The 19,934-nt window shown below is 37.9% G+C and overlaps 1 protein-coding gene across 3 annotated transcripts in view; it reads right to left on the bottom strand.

The window, feature by feature from the left end:
- Nucleotides 1-62: 62 nt before the first annotated feature.
- The window catches only part of LOC120523433 (PI-PLC X domain-containing protein 1-like), a 27,080-nt gene continuing 7,208 nt past the window's right edge, over nt 63-19,934 (bottom strand). The window contains exons 1-7 of one of the 3 annotated variants that reach the window (XM_039744744.1): nt 16,818-17,014; nt 16,478-16,606; nt 11,847-11,983; nt 8,438-8,566; nt 6,630-6,785; nt 2,599-2,779; nt 63-1,676 (exon numbers count right to left, since the gene is read on the bottom strand). In XM_039744744.1, the coding sequence (XP_039600678.1) occupies nt 1,432-1,676; nt 2,599-2,779; nt 6,630-6,785; nt 8,438-8,566; nt 11,847-11,983; nt 16,478-16,595 (966 nt within the window). In that variant the 5' untranslated portion in view covers nt 16,596-16,606; nt 16,818-17,014 and the 3' untranslated portion in view covers nt 63-1,431. Of the gene's footprint in view, nt 1,677-2,598; nt 2,780-6,629; nt 6,786-8,437; nt 8,567-11,846; nt 11,984-16,477; nt 16,607-16,817; nt 17,015-19,934 lie in introns of those variants that run through there. The other 2 variants (XM_039744743.1, XM_039744745.1) reach the window with 2 other exon arrangements.

Below are 19,934 nucleotides of genomic sequence, written 5' to 3'. Positions count from 1 at the left end.
TGTGTGCCCTGCGGTGGGCTGGCAACCTGCCCGGGGTTTGTTTCCTGCCTTGCGCCCTGTGTTGGCTGGGACTGGCTACAGCAGACCCCCCGTGACCCTGTGGTTAGGATATAGCGGGATAGATAATGGGTGGATGGAGGGTACAGCTTTAGTTATTCTTTGAAATGTGGAATACTGTACCTCACTGTAGTCTAATACATGTAATTCATTTACCAAGTACAATTAAAAATCAATCTAAAGTTATTTGGTTTTAAATGGTAAATATGTGACGTGATTCTTGAGTTTACTGTATACTATAACTTAATAATTTCATTTAAATTAGGTAAAATGAATCACTCGTAAGAAAACAGGACTCTTGCTATTTGGAGCCACATGGAAACACTTCCACCAATTTTGATGGATGCATTACTGCAAAGTGCTCATTGCAAGCTACAGTATATCCTTAAACACTTGCCGTGGCTTCTTAATGAGTACAGTAATAAGGAATGTTTATTAAGTGGCCACTTAAACATACTTTGAGCAATGGCTTATTTGTTTATGGACATGACATGCTGCACTAGGAGTTTACTAGTTTAAAATCTAAAATAAAATTAGCATTTCCAAATTTGTTCAGAAGACATTTGTACGAGCCGCTGTAGCACCTGATAACATATCAGTTATGTCTTGATTCACAAATAAACACATTTACATGTCACATACTACATGCCATCTCTGTGAAGATTTTTTGGCTTTTTTTATAATTTACAAAGGTGTATAATGTAAGCTTTGGGTTGCCATTTTTAAGTGTTGGCACTTTGACTATGCTGACAAAGTCTCCACATAGTTCTCATACTACTGGACTAAGTCAGCATGTATATCCACAATCAAAACAGATCTAATCAAATGATCAATAACATATTTCACAAAGTACACCATTAAACTGAAATATATTAATAAAAGTACTCGTACATATAAATTATTTTTGTAACTTTAGGCACAGGCGACTTATTAAAAAACTTTATAAATCTGTGGAAATTTTGGCTCTGACATTTCAGTCAGGTAGAATAACATAATTAAAACCTCATTCTTGCTTGCAGAATAAAAGAGAGACTGAACTCTACTGCCTTCTAGAAGTCTGTGATATGTTGTCCACAAATAATATTCCCAACTTGATTTACTTAGCAGATTAAAATTAAATAGGGAAGTAAATAAAAATATTTTCAACTTTTATTTTACTTACAACCCCATTTTTTTTATCTATGTTGCTACTAAAAGACAAAGAAAAATAAAGTGCATGTTTATGGAATGTCAAAATAGCATTCTCATATAACACATATTTCATGACCTCCCATTAGAATAATGATGTAAAGAATCATATAAACTAGTACTGCCATTTGTCACATATTCATTCCTGAAACGAGGCATATGTTCCAGAATCAAGTTAGTGTGTGTTCAGGTAATGCTCATCAAAAGTTTTGTATTGAGAGAAATGATTTCAGGAACCATATCATAGAGCCCAATAAAATCACCAGCAATGATATTCAGACATGCTCTGTCTGATCCTGGAGTCTGTTTTCGAACCCAGCTCATTAAAAAAGGATAGGCTTTTAAAGTGAGTGTCTTCATTGACTTGCGGAGATGAGTCAAAATAAATTTCCAATTTTCTGTAAGATTAAGGCCAGCCACAAAAAATGTTCCTAGAAAGCAAAAAGAACAAAATTACATCAGCTCTTCCAAAAAGCTTACAATACAATACAAGTGCCTGTTTGATAATAACCTTTGTATAAAAAGGTATAAAACACAACTTTCAATAGAATCTTGAATATTACTGAAAATGTGCAAAACTATGATAATTCTGTGAAAGAGTATAAACATAAAAAGTATGGGTGCTTGTTATTATTTGAAATGACTAAAATGCAAACAAGAATTTAACAACATGTGGAGGGGAGAGCAAGCTTTGTCACCGTCAGTTTATCAGACAGGCTTCAAACTAGCATGCGGTGGAACCATAATTCTAATTGTCTCAAAAAATGCAGGTTACCCAATTTCAGTCATAATAAATGAATATCAGTACTGATAAAACACTGCCTGCATTATTCATTTTTGACAATTAATAACCATTTGCAGCTAAAACACATACAATATTTAATACCTGCGGTGGGTTGGCACTCTGCCCAGGATTGGTTCATGCCTTATGACATGTGTTGGCTGGGACTGGCTCCAGCAGACCCCCCGAGACCCTGTGTTCGGATTCAGCGGGTTAGAAAATGGATGGATGGATATTTAATACTTTTTGAAAACACTGATATTTTCTAGAAGTAATCTGACTATGGAAATGTGTTTACAGCTGCACCATAAAGTTAATAAATAGTAACTTATATAAATGGTAAATAGAAGCATATGATTTTGCATTAAAATACCTTGTGAAATTTGGTCATTGTCTTGTTTTGCATTAATTAAATGTGTTACATGTTCTTTATCAAATTAATGAACTGTAGATTCAGTAATTCACATTTACAAGCTTGAAATAACGGGACATTGTGTTACAGAGATAAATTGCTGAACTGTTTATAATACAGAAATGTAATCTTTACCATTGATCTGGAAACTGTGACTTACCTGGACGTCCATTCTTTTGCAAATTAATCATGTACTGCACAACATCTTTTGGATCCATGCTGTCTGCCCACCAATAAGATATTACAGGCCATAACTCACAATGCTGTTCAGCAATTGGATTATCGTATGAAACAATAACTTGGTGGCCAAGTTTCCACATATTCCACAGAGTTACTGTGTCCTGAAATAGTTATAGTTAAACATTTCTTTTTTTTATTAATTTTATTACAATCCATACAAAGCAATCAAGTTTTTACAAAAAGAAGAATTGAGTTAAGAACAGATCAATCCCACCCTGAGAGAGAGAGCAAGCCAAACTGTAAAATTTAAACAATTGTAAACATACCTAAATTAATAAATTCTCTGTGCTTTATGAACTTATTTTAAAATATTACTGATTAGATCCTGCCATGTTTTGAAAAAAGTCTGTATGGATCCTCTAACTGAGTATTTGATTTTTTGCAATTTCAAATAGTATAACACATCCGTTTCCCACTGACTTAAAGAGGAGAGTTTGGGTTCTTCCAGTTTATCAGAATGAGTCTGCGTGCCAACAGTGTAGTGAATGCAATCACAATTTGTTTGTCTTTCTCCACTTTAAGCCCCTCTGGAAGAACACCAAACACAGCTGTTAATGGGTTAGGAGGGATTGTGAGTCCAAGGCTGTCTGAAGGTAATTAAAATTTTGTCCAGAATAATGTTAATTTGGTGCAGGCCCAGAACATGTGACCCAGTGAGGCTGGGGCTTGGTTGCAACGTTCGCAGGTTGGATCATGCCCTGGAAACATTTTGGAGAGTTTTAGTCGAGACAGATGTGCTCGATATATAATTTTGAGTTGTATAATTGTATGCTTTAGCATATGGAGCTCGAGTGAATTCTCTGCATTGCTACTTTCCACTCCTTTTCTGATATATTAATTGAGAGATCTTTTTCCCAGTGTCCTCTTGGATCTTTGAAAGGAAGGGATTGTAAAATGATTTTATATATTGTAGAGATGGAGTCTAATTCCTTGAGATTGAGCAATATTTTTTCCAGCGTGGATGAGGGTGCAAGATGAGGAAAATCTGGAAGGTTATGTTTAACAAAGTTCCTGATTTGAAGGTAGTGAAAGAAATGTGTAGCAGGAATGTTAAATTTGGAATGTAATTGTTCATAGTTAAATATTTCTAAATATTTACTGAAAGAAGCAGTTGCAATTCCAATCTCAAAAATAATGTATTAATGACATGACTATACTAGATACAGCAGACAGTTCATGAAAACAAAACCCATTCCTCTCTCTAGATGAGCTGCTTCTCATGACTGGACTTGTTTCATTCATATTCTTTAGAAATAAAAAAGCTAATTACGCAAAGACAATTTTAAAAGAGCTGACTTGGGAGCAAGTGACAATATATGCCACACAGGAGTCGATGATATGTGTTATAATGCTACTAACTGCTGTATAAGGCATGTAAGACTAACGACTGCAAAGTGAATCAGAGAGTGTATGAGAACATGAGGGCAACCATTAAGAAGGATATCAGGGAGGCTAAAAGACGGTTGGAGAGGAATATAGCAGATAAGGTGAAAGAAGACCCCAAGAGATTCTTTCAGTATTTTAGTAGTAAAAGAAGTTAAGGAGGAGGTCAAGTTCATCAGGAATAGTAAAGGGGAATTAAAAGATACAGACAATGAAATAGCAGATGCCCTAAACTTACATTTTTCTGAGGTGTTTACAAGTGAACAAGTGGATAACCTGCCAGAGGTAAACAACTACTAAGGAGGTACTGAGGGATTTGGAAATTGTAGAGGGAGAAGTGCTGCTCAGATTAAATAAGATGAAATCAAACAAATCACCAGGCCCAGATAATATTTATCCTCATGTTCTTAAGGAGGCTAGAGAGTGCATATATAAACCCTTGACACATATTTTTAGGAAGTCACTGAGCACTGGAGAGATTCCGAAGGACTGGAAAATGGCAAATATCATCCCATTATATAAAAAGGGTGACAAGGCAGATCCAAGCAACTATAGGCCAGTAAGCTTAACATGCATCACAGGAAAATTAATGGAAGGAATTATTAAGGATAAGATTGAGCAACACATGGCAAGGACAGGAGTTATTCTGAACAGTCAGCATGGGTTCAGAAGAGGGAGGTCGTGTTTTACTAACATGTTGGAATTCTATGAGGTTGCAACAAAAGCATACGATCAAAGTGGAGCTTATGATATTATTTATCTGGACTTTCAGAAAGCATTTGATAAGGTGCCACATGAGAGGTTGGGCATCAAGTTAAAAGAAGTGGGAGTTCAGGGTGATGTTTTTAGATGGGTGCAGAATTGGCTCAGACACAGGAAGCAGAGGGTGATGGTGCGAGGAACCTCATCAGAACTGGCCGATGTTAAGAGTGGTGTTCCACAGGGGTCAGTGCTAGGGCCGCTGCTATTTTTAATATATATAAATGATTTAGATAGGAATATAAGTAACAAGCTGGTTAAGTTTGCAGATGATACCAAGATAGGTGGATTAGCAGATAATTTGGAATCCGTTATATCATTACAGAAGGACTTGGATAGCATACAGGCTTGGGCAGATTTGTGGCAGATGAAATTTAATGTCAGTAAATGTAAAGTATTACACATAGGAAGTAAAAATGTTAGGTTTGAATACACAATGGGCGGTCGGAAATTCGAGAGTAGACCTTATGAGAAGGATTTAGGAGTCATAGTGGACTCTAAGCTATCAACTTCCCAACAGTGTTCAGAAGCCATTAAGAAGGCTAACAGAATGTTAGGTTATTTAGCACGATCTGTAGGGTACAAGTCCAAGGAGGTTATGCTCAACCTTTATAATGCACTGGTGAGGCCTCATCTTGAGTACTGTGTGCAGTTTTGGTCTCCAGGCTACAAAAAGGACATAGCAGCACTAGAAAAGGTCCAGAGAAACGCACGTAGGCTGATTCCAGGACTACAGGGGTTGAATTATGAGGAAAGATTAAAAGAGCTGAGACTTTACAGTTTAAGCAAAAGAAGATTAAGAGGTGACATGATTGAAGTGTTTAAAATTATGAAGGGAATTAGTACAGTGGATCGAGACTTGTATTTTAAAATGAGTTCATCAAGAACACGGGGACACAGTTGGAAACTTGTTAAGGGTAAATTTCACACAAACATTAGGAAGTTTTTCTTTACACAAAGAACGATAGACACTTGGAATAAGCTACCAAGTAGTGTGGTAGACAGTAAGACGTTAGGGACTTTCAAAACTCGACTTGATGTTTTCTTGGAGGAAACAAGTGGATAGGACTAGCGAGCTTTGTTGGGCCGAATGGCCTGTTCTCGTCTAGTAATATGATTTTCAGTGTCCACAACCTTATACCCTAAAACACAGACACACACACACACACTCACTCCAAAAGTGACCAAATCATTTCAGGGATGCCCAAAATCAAATGTATATTAATTAAAATTACAGTTTTGATCCTATCAAAATATTCACCTTTATCTATGTGGAGAAAGCAAAAAAAGATTTTGCTAACAAAACCAAAAAATTAAAAATTAATTTAACAATTTACCTATCCATCCTTTTTCTGCACCATTTTTCTTGAGGACTCCAGTTTGAAAGACCAATGTATGTTCAGCTGGCTTGAAAATACCCTGGTCAGGACACTGGTCCATTACAGAACATATTCAGGCAAATTTAGTGTTGCCAATGAACTTATAAATATTTATTGAAAATGTGGAAGGAAAATAAAGGCCTTAAAGTAAATTGAAGTGAATGCAGGGAGGCTACACAAACTTGAATTCACACATTTGTTTTTGTAGATTTCTTTACCCCAATAAAATCCTGCTTGAGCATTTCTCACTTGACACTTTAACATCTACAAACCAAACATACTGACTATTATCCTTATGGTTGAGTTCTAATTAACCCTGTTGGAGCAGAGATAACACACAATCCTCTATCAATCATGGACAATAAAAATAAACATTGATATAAAACACTAACAGTGCAGTCAGTCAGATAATGTTTAATGAAACACTTACTGAATTCAGGCAAAGCTTGGCATTAAAAATGTTCTTCAACAAAGAAATTAGATGCTTATGGAGGTCTTCGGTCATTCCCTGAAAATGGCTACATGCTAAAATAACCACTTCCTTCTGATGATTTTCAAGCCACTGTGCAATAAATGTCAGCACCTCCTATAAGTGTAAAGAAAAATACCATTATCTACATTTATGTAAAATCCATCCATCCATGTTATAATTAATTGCTTAAAGCACAGAGAGCCAAGTGTAAACTGTGTTCTTAATGTCATGGTGTGAAGTCCTTAGTACTCTGTACATTTTGCTATGTACATAAAACAATTCTGAAAAAAGTGTCAATGTCACCATTCATTAACATTTGCCACATATGTTTACTGTATATAAATGTATGTTAGCAGCAGCAAATGTATGGCAGACAGCAACTTGCGGAAACAGGAACTTACAAAGCCCTTTTGGGCAGGCCAGAAGCATAAGTATTATTTATAGACCCATGTTGAACATTGGGAACCCACAGGAACTGGGGAGGTGTCCATTCCTTTTCGTTTTAGGGAAGATGCAGAAATACCAGGGCTCCTGGAATGAGTAGAATAAGAACGTGGCACTTGGTCCCATAGTTGTTAGTTACCAGCTTTTTCAATACTGTTCTGGTTTGGTAATCCTTGGTTAGCTCCACAGATGGCATCCAATTGGGGGTATAAACCTCTCGACTAATTAAATGAGCTTGGATTTGGAAAGGAATCAGAGGCAAGAACTCCATTGTCAAAGACTGCAGAACGAAGGAATTAGTGTGTGGTGTGACTCAAGAGTGGGAAAAGGTACCAGCCAGATTAACCTTGTGTACGAGGGAGCTCAGAAAGTAAATTAGTTGTAATTATTGTGTGTTCTGCAAATTTATGTTACTCCTACTGTAATACCCGGCCCATACTAATAAAACAAGCTTTTGTTTGTATGTTGACGTTGTTTGTGCTTGTTTGGGTTTGCTGCCTACTGCTTACATATTTTAATTACCTTTTACATCAGGTGAACAAATGGAAAGAGTATGAATATTTAGGTTAAAGGTTTTGCTCATATTTTACATATTACAATGAAATTCTTACTTGCATGTCTTGTCATAACAGTGACATTAATACAATACAAAGAAAATATGAAGCACAAATTGCATTTTACCTGTTAAACTGAGGTTAAAACAACTCAATAATGCATTGTATATGTGCATCTTAACAATAAAAATTTCTAAAAAAGTATTAACATCAACATATTTAACAAAAATATAATGCATATCACAATAAAATAATCACTTCAAAAGAATGGCAACTTCTCAGTTGCTTAAATATGTGGCAAAGTTTATTACAAGGGACAAAGATGAGTAATATTACTGGTTAAAAAATGAATAAATAAATCAAATAAATGTGAAACAAATGTGCATGTTTACAACATGAAAGTGCACAGAAACTAGAATCTTAAATTGTTTTCTAAGCAAGCTGTTGGCTAAAATACCTGAAATGGTCAACAATTTACCTTCTGCTTTTTCACAGTTAGAAACCAAGTATGTAAGGTGTATTAGGTAAAATAAGGTGCCATTGATTGTACAACGAATCAGGTAAGAGCAGTGAACAAAGAAACTACCCCTGCTGTATTTTAACTATATGAAAATACCACCCGGACTTCATAAAAAAGCATTTTACACACTGGTAAAGGACACAGCTTTCTGTCTGCAGCACTACTTTAGTGTGACTTTACACTCCTTTTCCAAGTTGTGGTATAATACCCAACAATTCTGCTAGTTAATCATAAAATATATTACCTACCTTAACTGACAGAAGCGTGTATAATCCATGAGAAAAGTACAAGTTGCTAGATGTATCATGATCCTTGTGGCTAATCCTCAAATCAAAGTATCGAATACCAGCATCTAGCTGTTCCACAATATTTTTCTCCTGCATATACAGTAAGCTATTAATCACTGATCTCTGATTGACAAAAGACATTTTAGAATAATGTGGCCCCATTTTCTTCTAATTTACTAGATATTTAAGAAGACATTCTGAATAATGTATATACATGGTTTGAGAAAACACTCAAAGTTAAATTTCTTTGATTAAAAAAAATGCATGTTTTATTAAAACTCTTGTCAGCATATTACTGTGTTTGCATATGATGTTAAGTGTCACAAGGCAATCCCACAGCTTAGATCACTGCTGTCAAAGGCAGACTAACAAGGTGTGATCTCAAACTCAACCTTACTTGTAGAATATAACTACAGCAGATACCAGAAGGAGCAGACACCAACTTGTTTAAAAAATGTTTGTACAAAAGGTACCTCAGTAGTAATATGTGTGAAAAACATAGTCCAATAGTGAAAAAGGGCAAATCCAAAACACATTGAGGACGTTCAAAAACAAAAAGTTAACAGACAAAAGTTGTTATTTAATTATAGAATCTAGAGAAAAAAATGTGACTAGAAATGTCCAACTGAAACATTTGTTAAACAATCAAGAAGACTAGACAACTTACTTTACACTCCTAACAATTCACATCCAGTTGGGCAACAGAAAACTATATTATTAAGGGAAATACAACTTTGTTATCTACTGCTCAAGAAAATTAAAGGAACACATTTTTAATCAGAGTATAGCCTCAAGTCAATGAAACTTCTGGGCTATTGATCTGGTCAGTTAAGTAGCAGAGGGGGTTTTTTAATCAGTTTCAGCTGCTTTGGTGTTAATAAAATTAACAACAGGTACACTAGAGGGGCAACAATGAGATGGCCCCCAAAACAGGAATGGTTTATCATGTGGAGGCCACTGACATTTTTCCCTCATCATCTTTTCGGACTAGTTTCACTAGATTTGTATTTGGCTACGGTCAGTGTTACTATTGGTATCATGAGGCGATACGTGAACCCTACAGAGATTGCAAAGATAGTCCAATTTCTCCAGGATGGCACATCAATATGTGCCATTGCCAGAAGGTTTGCGGTGTCTCCCTGCACAGTCTCAAGGGCATGGAGGAGATTCCAGGAGACAGACAGTTACTCTAGGAGAGCTGGACAGGGCTGTAGAAGGTCCTTAACCCATCAACGGGACCAGTATCTGCTCCTTTGGGCAAGGAGGAACAGGATGAGCACTGACAGAGCCCTACAAAATGACCTCCAGCTGGCCACTAGTGTGAATGCCTCGAACCAGACAATCAGAAACAGACATCATGAAGGGCGGCCTTAGGGCCTGATGTCCTCTAGTGGGCCCTGTGCTCACTGCCCGGCACCGTGGGGCTTGATTGGCATTTACCATAGAATACCACAATTGGCAGGTCCAGCACTGGCACCCTGTGCTTTTCATAGATGAGAGCATGTTCACCCCGAGCACATGTGACACACATGAAAGGGTCTGAAGAAGACATGGAGAATGTTATGCTGGCTGTAACATCGTTCAGCGTGACCAGTTTGGTGGTGGGTCAGTGATTGTCTGAGGAGGCAAATCCATGGAGGGACGCACAGACCTCTACAGGCTGTACAACAGCACCTTGACTGCCACTAGGTAGACGAAATCCTTGGACCCCTTGTCAGACCCTGTGCTGGTGCAGTGTGTCCTGGGTTCCTCTTGGTGCACGACAATGCCTGGCCTCATGTGGCAAGAGTATGCAGGCAGTTCCTGGAGAATAAAGCAATTGATACCATTGACTGGCCTCCATGCTTGCCTGACCCAAATCCAATAGAACACCTCTTGGACATTATGTTTCGGTCCATTCGACACCGCAGAGTTGCACCTGAGACTGTCCAGGAGCTCAGTGAAGCACTGGTCCAGATTTGGGAGGAGATACCCCAGGACACCATCTGTCATCTCATTAGCAGTATACCCCGACATTGTCAGGCATGCATATAAGCACGTGGGGGCCATACAAACTACTGAGTACAATTTGGAGTTGCTGCAATGAAATTTCGGCAAAATGGCCTGCCTGCTGTATCATTTTTTCACTTTGATTTTCAGGGTGTCTTTGAATTCAGCACTCTGTAGGTTGATCATTTTCATTTCCATCAAATGATGCTGAACCCTTTCATTCTTAACACATTACCCAGTCTATATCAGTATAGATATCCAGCTGTATTTTTTCCCCCATTGAGATCTGATGTTTTCAAAGTGTTCCTATAATTTTTTGAGCAGTTTATTTTTCTTAATCTACATATTCTAATATAGGATCACAGCAGGCATTTGAAGACTATCCTGTCAACATTAGGCACAAGGTAGGAATCAAACTTGGCTGGTACAGTAGTCAGTTGCAGGATATCACCAACACTCACATACCATGGCAATTTAGAGTTACCAGTCAACCTAAACTGCTAATCTTTTGGATGCGGAAGGAACCTGGAACATATGAAAGCACACAGGGGAACAGAATCAAAAGCCAAGCACAGAAGATGCGAGATAGTGATGGTAACCACTGCCACACCATAATTAATAAAAGGTAATTGCTGGGTAGGGGCGGCACGGTGGCGCAGTGGTTGCGCTGCTGCCTCGCAGTTAGGAGACCTGGGTTCACTTCCCAGGTCCTCCCTGCGTGGAGTTTGCATGTTCTCCCCGTGTCTGCGTGGGTTTCCTCCGGGCGCACAGTCCAAAGACATGCAGGTTAGGTGGATTGGCGATTCTAAATTGGCTCTAGTGTGTGCTTGATGTGTGGGTGTGTTTGTGTGTGTCCTGTGGTGGGTTGGCATCCTGCCCAGGATTGGTTCCTGCCCTGTGTTGGCTGGGATTGGCTCCAGCAGACCCCCGTGACCCTGTAGTTAGGATTCAGCGGGTTGGAAAATGGATGGATGGATGGATAATTGCTGGGTAATGGGTGCCTTGATATCACAATACTTGTGCTACTGCTTTATCGACCCAACAACTTGGGTTCAACTCTTGCATCAGTTGGCTGGCCTTGTTAAATGTGCACATTCACTGCGTGTGATTTCTTTTAGGTACTCCCCCACAATTTCAAAATCATTCAGTTAAGGTTAATTATCAAGTCTGAACCTTCCCTACAGCATGTGTGTGTATGAGTGGGCCCTACCACAAGTGTCCTATCTAGGGCTATTTCCTGCCTTGTGCCTAGTGTTCCTGGGACAGGCCACAGCTTCTTCATGACTTTAAATATTCAACTGCTGAACATTTCCACCAAGCAGCTTTTAAAAAAAAAAAAATAAACACTGTGGATAATATAAATTGTAAAAAGACATTTTACCTGGGTGGTGCTCCATTTGTAAATCTGTGGCCGAACAAAACATGGAAATATTTTATCCGCAAGTTTTAAGATTTTGGGTCCTGACTTATCAATAGGTGAGTTAATATCCAGGCAGTAACTCATGGTATCATGACTCCCTAGGGTAAGTAAACAGTTTATTCATTCAAAGCAAGCCATTTACTACCCTTATTTTCCTATTTAAATGAGGAAGCTAGAAGTACAGATATCTTCCTTTTCTAACTTTGTAAACCAATTTAAAAGAACAGCTTAAATAATCTACTGTATATAGGAGAGAGCTTATAAAATAATGCGATAAACCAAGAACAGGTAAAAGTCAAATCAAATAAACTTAAGGAAATACAGAGTAAGAGTTGAAAACAGAAACAAATACTCAAAGAAAAAAAACACAAACATGCACAGTTTTGCACAGTATGAGTAAAAATGTACACCTAAATACACAAATTTAATAATCTGTTTATGGTGTTTCAGGTATCCATTTTGTGAAAAATTCAGGTTCAAGTATATACTGTGTACATATACACACACATACCGGCCACTGTATTAGGTACATCTTGCTAGTACTGGGCTGACCCTCCTTCTGCCTTCAGAACTGCCATAATTGTTCATGGCACAGATTGAACAAGGTGATGGAAACATTACTCAGGGATTTGGGTCCATATTGACATAACAGCATAACACAGCTGCTACAGATTTCATCAGCTGCACATCCATGATGCAAATCTCCCATTCCACTACATCACAAAGGTGCTCTACTGGATTGAGATCTGTTGATTGTGGAGGCCATTTGAGTGCAGTGACTACAGTGAACTCGTCATATTCAAGAAACCACTTTGAGATGATTTGTGCTTTGTGATGTGGCGTGTTATCCTGCTGGAATTAGGGTACACTGTGATCATAAAGGGATGGACATGGTCAGCAACAAAACTTAGGTCAGATGTGGCATTTAAATGATGCTCAAATATTACTAAGGGGCCTCAAAGCATGCCCAGAAAATATCCCTGACACCATTACACCACCCCACCAGCCTGAAATGTTGATACAAGGCAGGATGGATCCATGCTTTCATGATGTTGATGCCAAATTATGACCCTACCATCCGAATGGTACCAAAACATTATCTGAGAGCAACTTCTCCCAAGCATCCAAGAACAGTTTGGTGACAAACAATGCCGTTTCCAGCATGATGGAGCACTGTGCCATAAGGCAAAAGTGATTTAACTAAGTGGCTTAGGGAACAAAACATTGCAATTTTGGGTCCATGGCCAAGAAACTCCCCCAGACCTTAATCCCATTAAGAACCTGTGATCAATCTTCAAAAGGGAAAGGGGGACAAACAAAAACCCACAAATTCTGACAAACTCCAAGCATGGATTATGCAAGAATAGGCTGCCATCAGTCAGGATCTGGCCCAGAAGTTGATTGACAGCATGCCAGGGTGAATTGCAGAGGTCTTGAAAGAGAAGGGCCAACACTGCAAATATTGACTCTTTGCATAAATGTAATGTAATTGTCCATAAAAGCATTTGAAACTTATGAAATGCTTGTAATTATACTTCAGTGTACAACAGAAACATCTGACAAAAAGATCTAAAAACACTAAAACGGCAAACTTTGTGAAAACCAACACTTGTGTCATTCTCAAAACTTTTGGCCATGACTGTATATGTGATGTCTTTGTCATCCTGTCCTGGTTTGTATTTTAACTGAATGCTTTGCAAAGCACATTGACATGGTATACTCTGTGAAAAGTGCTACAAAAAGAATGAGTTATTAATCTGACTAATTTGATGGACACAAGCATTCTTATTTCAGCAAAGTAAATAAAGACAATATACTTTTTTGTTTTTGTGTTTTTTTATGTAAAGCTCTAAGTTATCAAATCACCAAGTTAAAATGTATCTGCTTCACTGTATCCGGTCTAAAGCCTCCTAGAATGCATGATATAAAATGACTAACTGTGGAAAGGCAGCAGTTATACTTGTCAGAACAATCAACTATGTCTTTTGAAAATGAATATTTACAGATGTTATGCCATAAGAAACTAGTGCACATAGACTTAATTATACTGACTGGCACTAACCATGCTAAATGTTTATAATAAACTCCACGGTTTTACAAGGAGAAGATACAAACGTCTTGGTACTTCTAGATACTTTCTACTTGCAGAAACAAATGAAACAAAGAACTATCCACCTATTTATGTATGTCTTTTCCATTATAAGGTTGTGGAGTGCCTGAGCCTATCCTGGAAATATTGAGTATAAGGCAACATGTGACTCTGATGATATGCTAAGCTATCCCATGACATATTTAAAGAGACACATATACCCACATTCAAATATCTTGTGTCAATTTAGAGTCATATCTTTGTAAAATGTTAGGAAACCACAGGACCTACAGAAAACCCACACAGAGAGAACAGGGTAAACTGGTCATACAACATTGTAAAGTTTAAATGATGTAGACAGCCCTGAATCAAATCTGGACCTGAAAACGAGACTATGGTTCATATTTTAGATGCAACTATCATGTTTTATTAGAATGAACTGATGTCAAGAAGCACACCTAAACCTCTTTGCTCATTGTCATTTCACTTAATTATTTTACATTTCTGATGCTAAAGGGTGGAGCTTACCTTTTTCTTTAAACTCAAAAAATAATTTATTTTTTCTTTTACTTTTAAAATTAAACATACAGGTGTCAGTCATAAAATTAGAATATCATGACAAAGTTGATTTATTTCAGTAATTCCATTCAATTAAAACTTGTATAGTAGATTCATTCATTACACACAGACTGATGTATTTCAAATGTTTATTTCTTTCAATTTTAATGATTATAACTGACAGCTAATGAAAGTCCCAAATTAAGTATCTCGGAAAATTAGAATATTGTGAAAAGGTTCAATATTGAAGACACCTGGTGCCACACTCTAATCAGCTAATTAACTCAAAACACCTGCAAAAGCCTTTAAATGGTCTCTCAGTCTAGTTCTGTAGGCTACACAATCATGGGGAAGACTGCTGACTTGACAGTTGTCCAAAAGACGACCATTGACACCTTGTACAAGGAGGGCAAGACACAAAAGGTCATTGCTAAAGAGGCTGGCTGTTCACAGAGCTCTGTGTCCAAGCACATTAATAGAGAGGCGAAGGGAAGGACAAGATGTGGTAGAAAAAAGTGTACAAGCAATAGGGATAATTGCACCCTGGAGAGGATTGTGAAACAAAACCCATTCAAAACTGTGGGGGAGATTCACAAAGAGTGGACTGCAGCTGGAGTCAGTGCTTCAAGAACCACCACGCACAGACGTATGCAAGACATGGGTTTCAGCTGTCACATTCCTTGTGTCAAGCCACTCTTGAACAAGAGACAGCGTCAGAAGCGTCTCGCCTGGGCTAAAGACAAAAAGGACTGGACTGCTGCCGAGTTATGTTCTCTGATGAAAGTAAATTTTGCATTTCCTTTGGAAATCAAGGTCCCAGAGTCTGGAGGAAGAGAGGAGAGGCACAGAATCCACGTTGCTTGAGGTCCAGTGTAAAGTTTCCACAGTCAGTGATGGTTTGGGGTGCCATGTCATCTGCTGGTGTTGGTCCATTGTGTTTTCTGAGGTCCAAGGTCAACGCAGCCATCTACCAGGAAGTTTTAGAGCACTTCATGCTTCCTGCTGCTGACGAACTTTATGGAGATGCAGATTTCATTTTCCAACAGGACCTGGCACCTGCACACAGTGCCAAAGCTACCAGTACCTGGTTTAAGGACCATGGTATCCCTGTTCTTGATTGGCCAGCAAACTCGCCTGACCTTAACCCCATAGAAAATCTATGGGGTATTGTGAAGAGGAAGATGCAATACGCCAGACCCAACAATTCAGAAGACCTGAAGGCCACTATCAGAGCAACATGGGCTCTCAAAACACCTGAGCAGTGCCACAGACTGATCGACTCCATGCCACGCCGCATTGCTGCAGTAATCCAGGCCAAAGGAGCCCCAACTAAATATTGAGTGCTGTACATGCTCATACTTGTCATGCTCATACCTTTCAGATGGCCAACATTTCTAAAAATCCTTTTTTTGCATTGGTCTTAATTGATATTCTAATTTTCTGAGATACTGAATTTGGGACTTTCATTAGTTGTCAGTTATAATCATCAAAATTAAAAGAAATAAACATTTGAAATACATCAGTCTGTGTGTAATGAATGAATTTAATATACAAGTTTCACTTTTTGAATGGAATTACTGAAATAAATCAATTTTGTCATGATATTCTAATTTTATGACTGGCACCTGTACATTTCCTAAATTTTTATTGTTGATGAGATGTGAAATTATGAGGTACGAGATGATGCTGCCAAGAACTAATATATCCAGGATCACAAAATAGATAAATACATACTTGACATAAATACATTCTGCAAATCTTATTTCAATTAATTACTTTCTATTATTAAAATGTGAGCATATATTTAGGTTGAGGAATGACAAGTATTTCAGTACTGTGTGAAAAATGCTCACCAGAAGGGTAAAGGCCCTTCGATTTTATACATGACCCAAACTTAGAATGTGATTCAGTAGTTTCAGAAATGCTATTTCGTTTCAGGTTATACCTGGAATTGCAAGATTATATAAGGGAATATCCCAAAGTTGCTCTGGAAGTTTGGACATCCAATCCTCAAATTTGTAGCCCTTTATAAAGTGTTCATGCATCATACATTTATGTCTCATGTTTGAAGATTCTGCAAGAGAAATAAATGTATGCAGTCAGTAGATACAACTCTTAAAATCAACATTCACTTTTTAAATATCCGATCCTGCATTTTTTTCTAAACTATATGTGGCCTGATGTTTATTCAGTAAACAAATGATACAAATATATGAGGAGCATTCAAATATAAACAGGAATTTATGAGCTACACTTTATTTATTGAATACAATTAAACGACTTACACACTATTTTAATATATAGTCTCCAGCCACTGCAATACCCTTGTTCCAGTGCTCAGGAAACTTCTTAATCCCAGAAGAGTACAAGTCATTTGATTGCATGTTGACACATTCTTGCACAGCGTCAATAACCTCCTCATTCGACTTGAATTTTTTTCCTCCTAAAAATTCCTTAAGTGGGTGGAAGAGATGATAGTCCCTCTCTGAATGACTTGCACCAATCATACATTCTAGACTGAGAGAGAGAGAGAGAGAGAGAGAGACATTCGTCCCCAAACTGATTTTTAACTCTTGAATAAATCTGAGATGGATTGACTCCTTCATTTGTCAAAAATTGAATAATTATTTGCTGCACAACACTATTGTGTACCTCCTGCTCCGACATGTTTATTACAACTGACAGGAAGGGAAGAAAGAGCAGCTGGCACTACTAACGACAAGTTCAAACAAGCGTGCATTTGTCCAATGAGTCACGTCTACCTTGCACTCTTTATAAGAGCAAAGCATGAAAATTCCTCATTATAACTGAACATCCCTCATTACATTATTTGTGCAATTGTCACATTTTTTTTAATAAAGTATACACATTAAACTTATGCAGCTTCATTTATTTTACTCTACAAAAATCTATGAGATGAAGAATTTAGTTTTACGACTACAACTCTATTCCACTCTGCACCAATTACAGTTCACTAGAGAAAAATACACTCTTAAGAGATTCAATCTTATCTAGCTAATGTGTACCAGGACCAGCCCCCTTCACTTGCTACTGGTAAGAAATGAGCTGCAAAATTCAATTGTCCAAGGGCATCTTGTCAAAGGTCAGGCACATCTTGAGGATCTCTCTCAAAATCTGGTTGGCAATCAACCTTGACAACAGAACAAAATATTGCCACTATTGAGGGAGCAGTGATGAAGAAGGGCAATGCTGTGACACACACGAGAACAGATATGATAGGGATTAGTTATGGGTTGATTAAATCCATTCGTCATTAGCAAGTAAACATAAGCAAGGTCTGTACATTTTGGGTAACCGCAATGCATCACCTCTGCAATCCAATGTTCAAAGGAGAATATCGAGCTAAAACTTTTGAACTGAGGAAAACTTCAGCTACATTTTACAACTGATCAATTAACTTATTTATTGCCAAATATCCCCCTTGGGACAAATAAAGCACTCTCTACCTACAACTAAAATGAAATACATCACTATCATCTAGCAAACAAAAGTTCAAACAATGGAAGTTCTGTGATTTATCAATACTAAAGAAATTCAAGATCCAAACCAGAGCTGCCAAGATGACATTGAGGGTGTGGTCCATATCAATTACATGCATCCACATAAGCAGTTAATATTAAAGACAGGCTTGTGTTAGCAGTCAATCTGGTAAAAGGGGCGAGGAGAATTGTTTTGTGTCCCCTTTCGGCTTCTCAAAAATGGTCCCATTTACACTGTGTGCTTCAAAGGCTACTCTATGAGATTGGATTTGAATAAATGGCAAACTCACCATACTCAATAAACCCGGCTCCATATAGCTGCCATCTATTCTCCAATCTGAAGAGCTAGCTCCGTGTACAGTGTTATGTGATTGATGAATTTCCAAAGTGTTTTTGTCATGGAAGGGTTTTGGGGTGACCCTATCCTAAAACAGATCATTTTATTCCCATGCTTAGATTGTTTGTTATGTAGACCTACATACAGTGCATCCGGAAAGTCTTCACAGCGTATCACTTTTTCTACACTTTATGTTACAGCCTTATTCCAAAATGGATTAAATTCATTTGCTTCCTCAGAATTCTACACACAACACCCCATAATGACAACGTGAAAAACGTTTACTTGAGATTTTTGCAAATTTATTAAAAATAAAAAAATTGAGAAAGCGCCTGTACATAAGTATTCACAGCCTTTGCCATGAAGCTCAAAATTGAGCTCAGCTGCATCCTGTTTCCCCTGATCATCCTTGAGATGTTTCTGCAGCTTAATTGGAGTCCACCTGTGGTAAATTCAATTGATTGGACATGATTTGGAAAGGCACACACCCGTCTATATAAGGTCCCACAGTTGACAGTTCATGTCAGAGCACAAACCAAGCATGAAGTCAAAGGAATTGTCTGTAGACCTCCGAGAAAGGATTGTCTCGAGGCACAAATCTGGGGAAGGTTACAGAAAAATTTCTGCTGCTTTGAAGGTCCCAATGAGCACAGTGGCCTCCATCATCCGTAAGTGGAAGAAGTTCAAAACCACCAGGACTCTTCCTAGAGCTGGCCGGCCATCTAAACTGAGCGATCGGGGGAGAAGGGCCAAGATATCAAAGGAGTGGCTTCAGGACAACACTGTGAATGTCCTTGAGTGGCCCAGCCAGAGCCCAGCCTTGAATCTGATTGAACATCTCTGGAGAGATCTTAAAATGGCTGTGCACTGACGCTTCCCATCCAACCTGATGGAGCTTGAGAGGTGCTGCAAAGAGGAATGGGTGAAACTGGCCAAGGATAGGTGTGCCAAGCTTGTGGCATCATATTCAAAAAGACTTGAGGCTTTAATTGCTGCCAAAGGTGCATAGACAAAGTATTGAGCAAAGGCTGTGAATACTTATGTACATGTGATTTCTTAGTTTTTTTATTTTTAATAAATTTGCAAAACCTCAAGTAAACTTTTTTCACGTTGTTATTATGGGGTGTTATGTGTAGAATTCTGAGGAAAAAAATGAATTTAACCCATTTTGGAATAAGGCTGTAACATAACAAAATGTTGAAAAAGTTATGCGCTGTGACTACTTTTCGGATGCACTGTATATGTCCTCCACCCTAACTCTTCTCTCTTTATTCTTGCACTCAATTCTCTCAAAAGAAGACATCTTTCTTCCCTCATAAAGGTCAACCACCTCACTGTTTAAGTACGTGAAAAGGTCCAGAAAAAATTACCAATATGCTGTGTTTAAAGTTTTGACATTTCTCTAAATCATACTTATCTCCAAAAGTTCCTTCTTGTACTGGAAAGATTATTCTTTGCAAGCCTGTCTACTGCAGCTACTAACATAACCTGTTTTATGTGGAGAAAAGCCAAGCAAAATGACACATTTTATTGGTTAACTAAAAGGATTACAATATGCAAGCTTT

The sequence above is a fragment of the Polypterus senegalus genome, chromosome 2, assembly GCF_016835505.1.
Source record: "Polypterus senegalus isolate Bchr_013 chromosome 2, ASM1683550v1, whole genome shotgun sequence".
In the NCBI taxonomy this organism is placed as follows: Eukaryota; Metazoa; Chordata; class Cladistia; order Polypteriformes; family Polypteridae; genus Polypterus; species Polypterus senegalus.
Note: the sequence above shows the minus strand (reverse complement) of the source record. Positions and strands in the feature narration are given on the sequence as shown.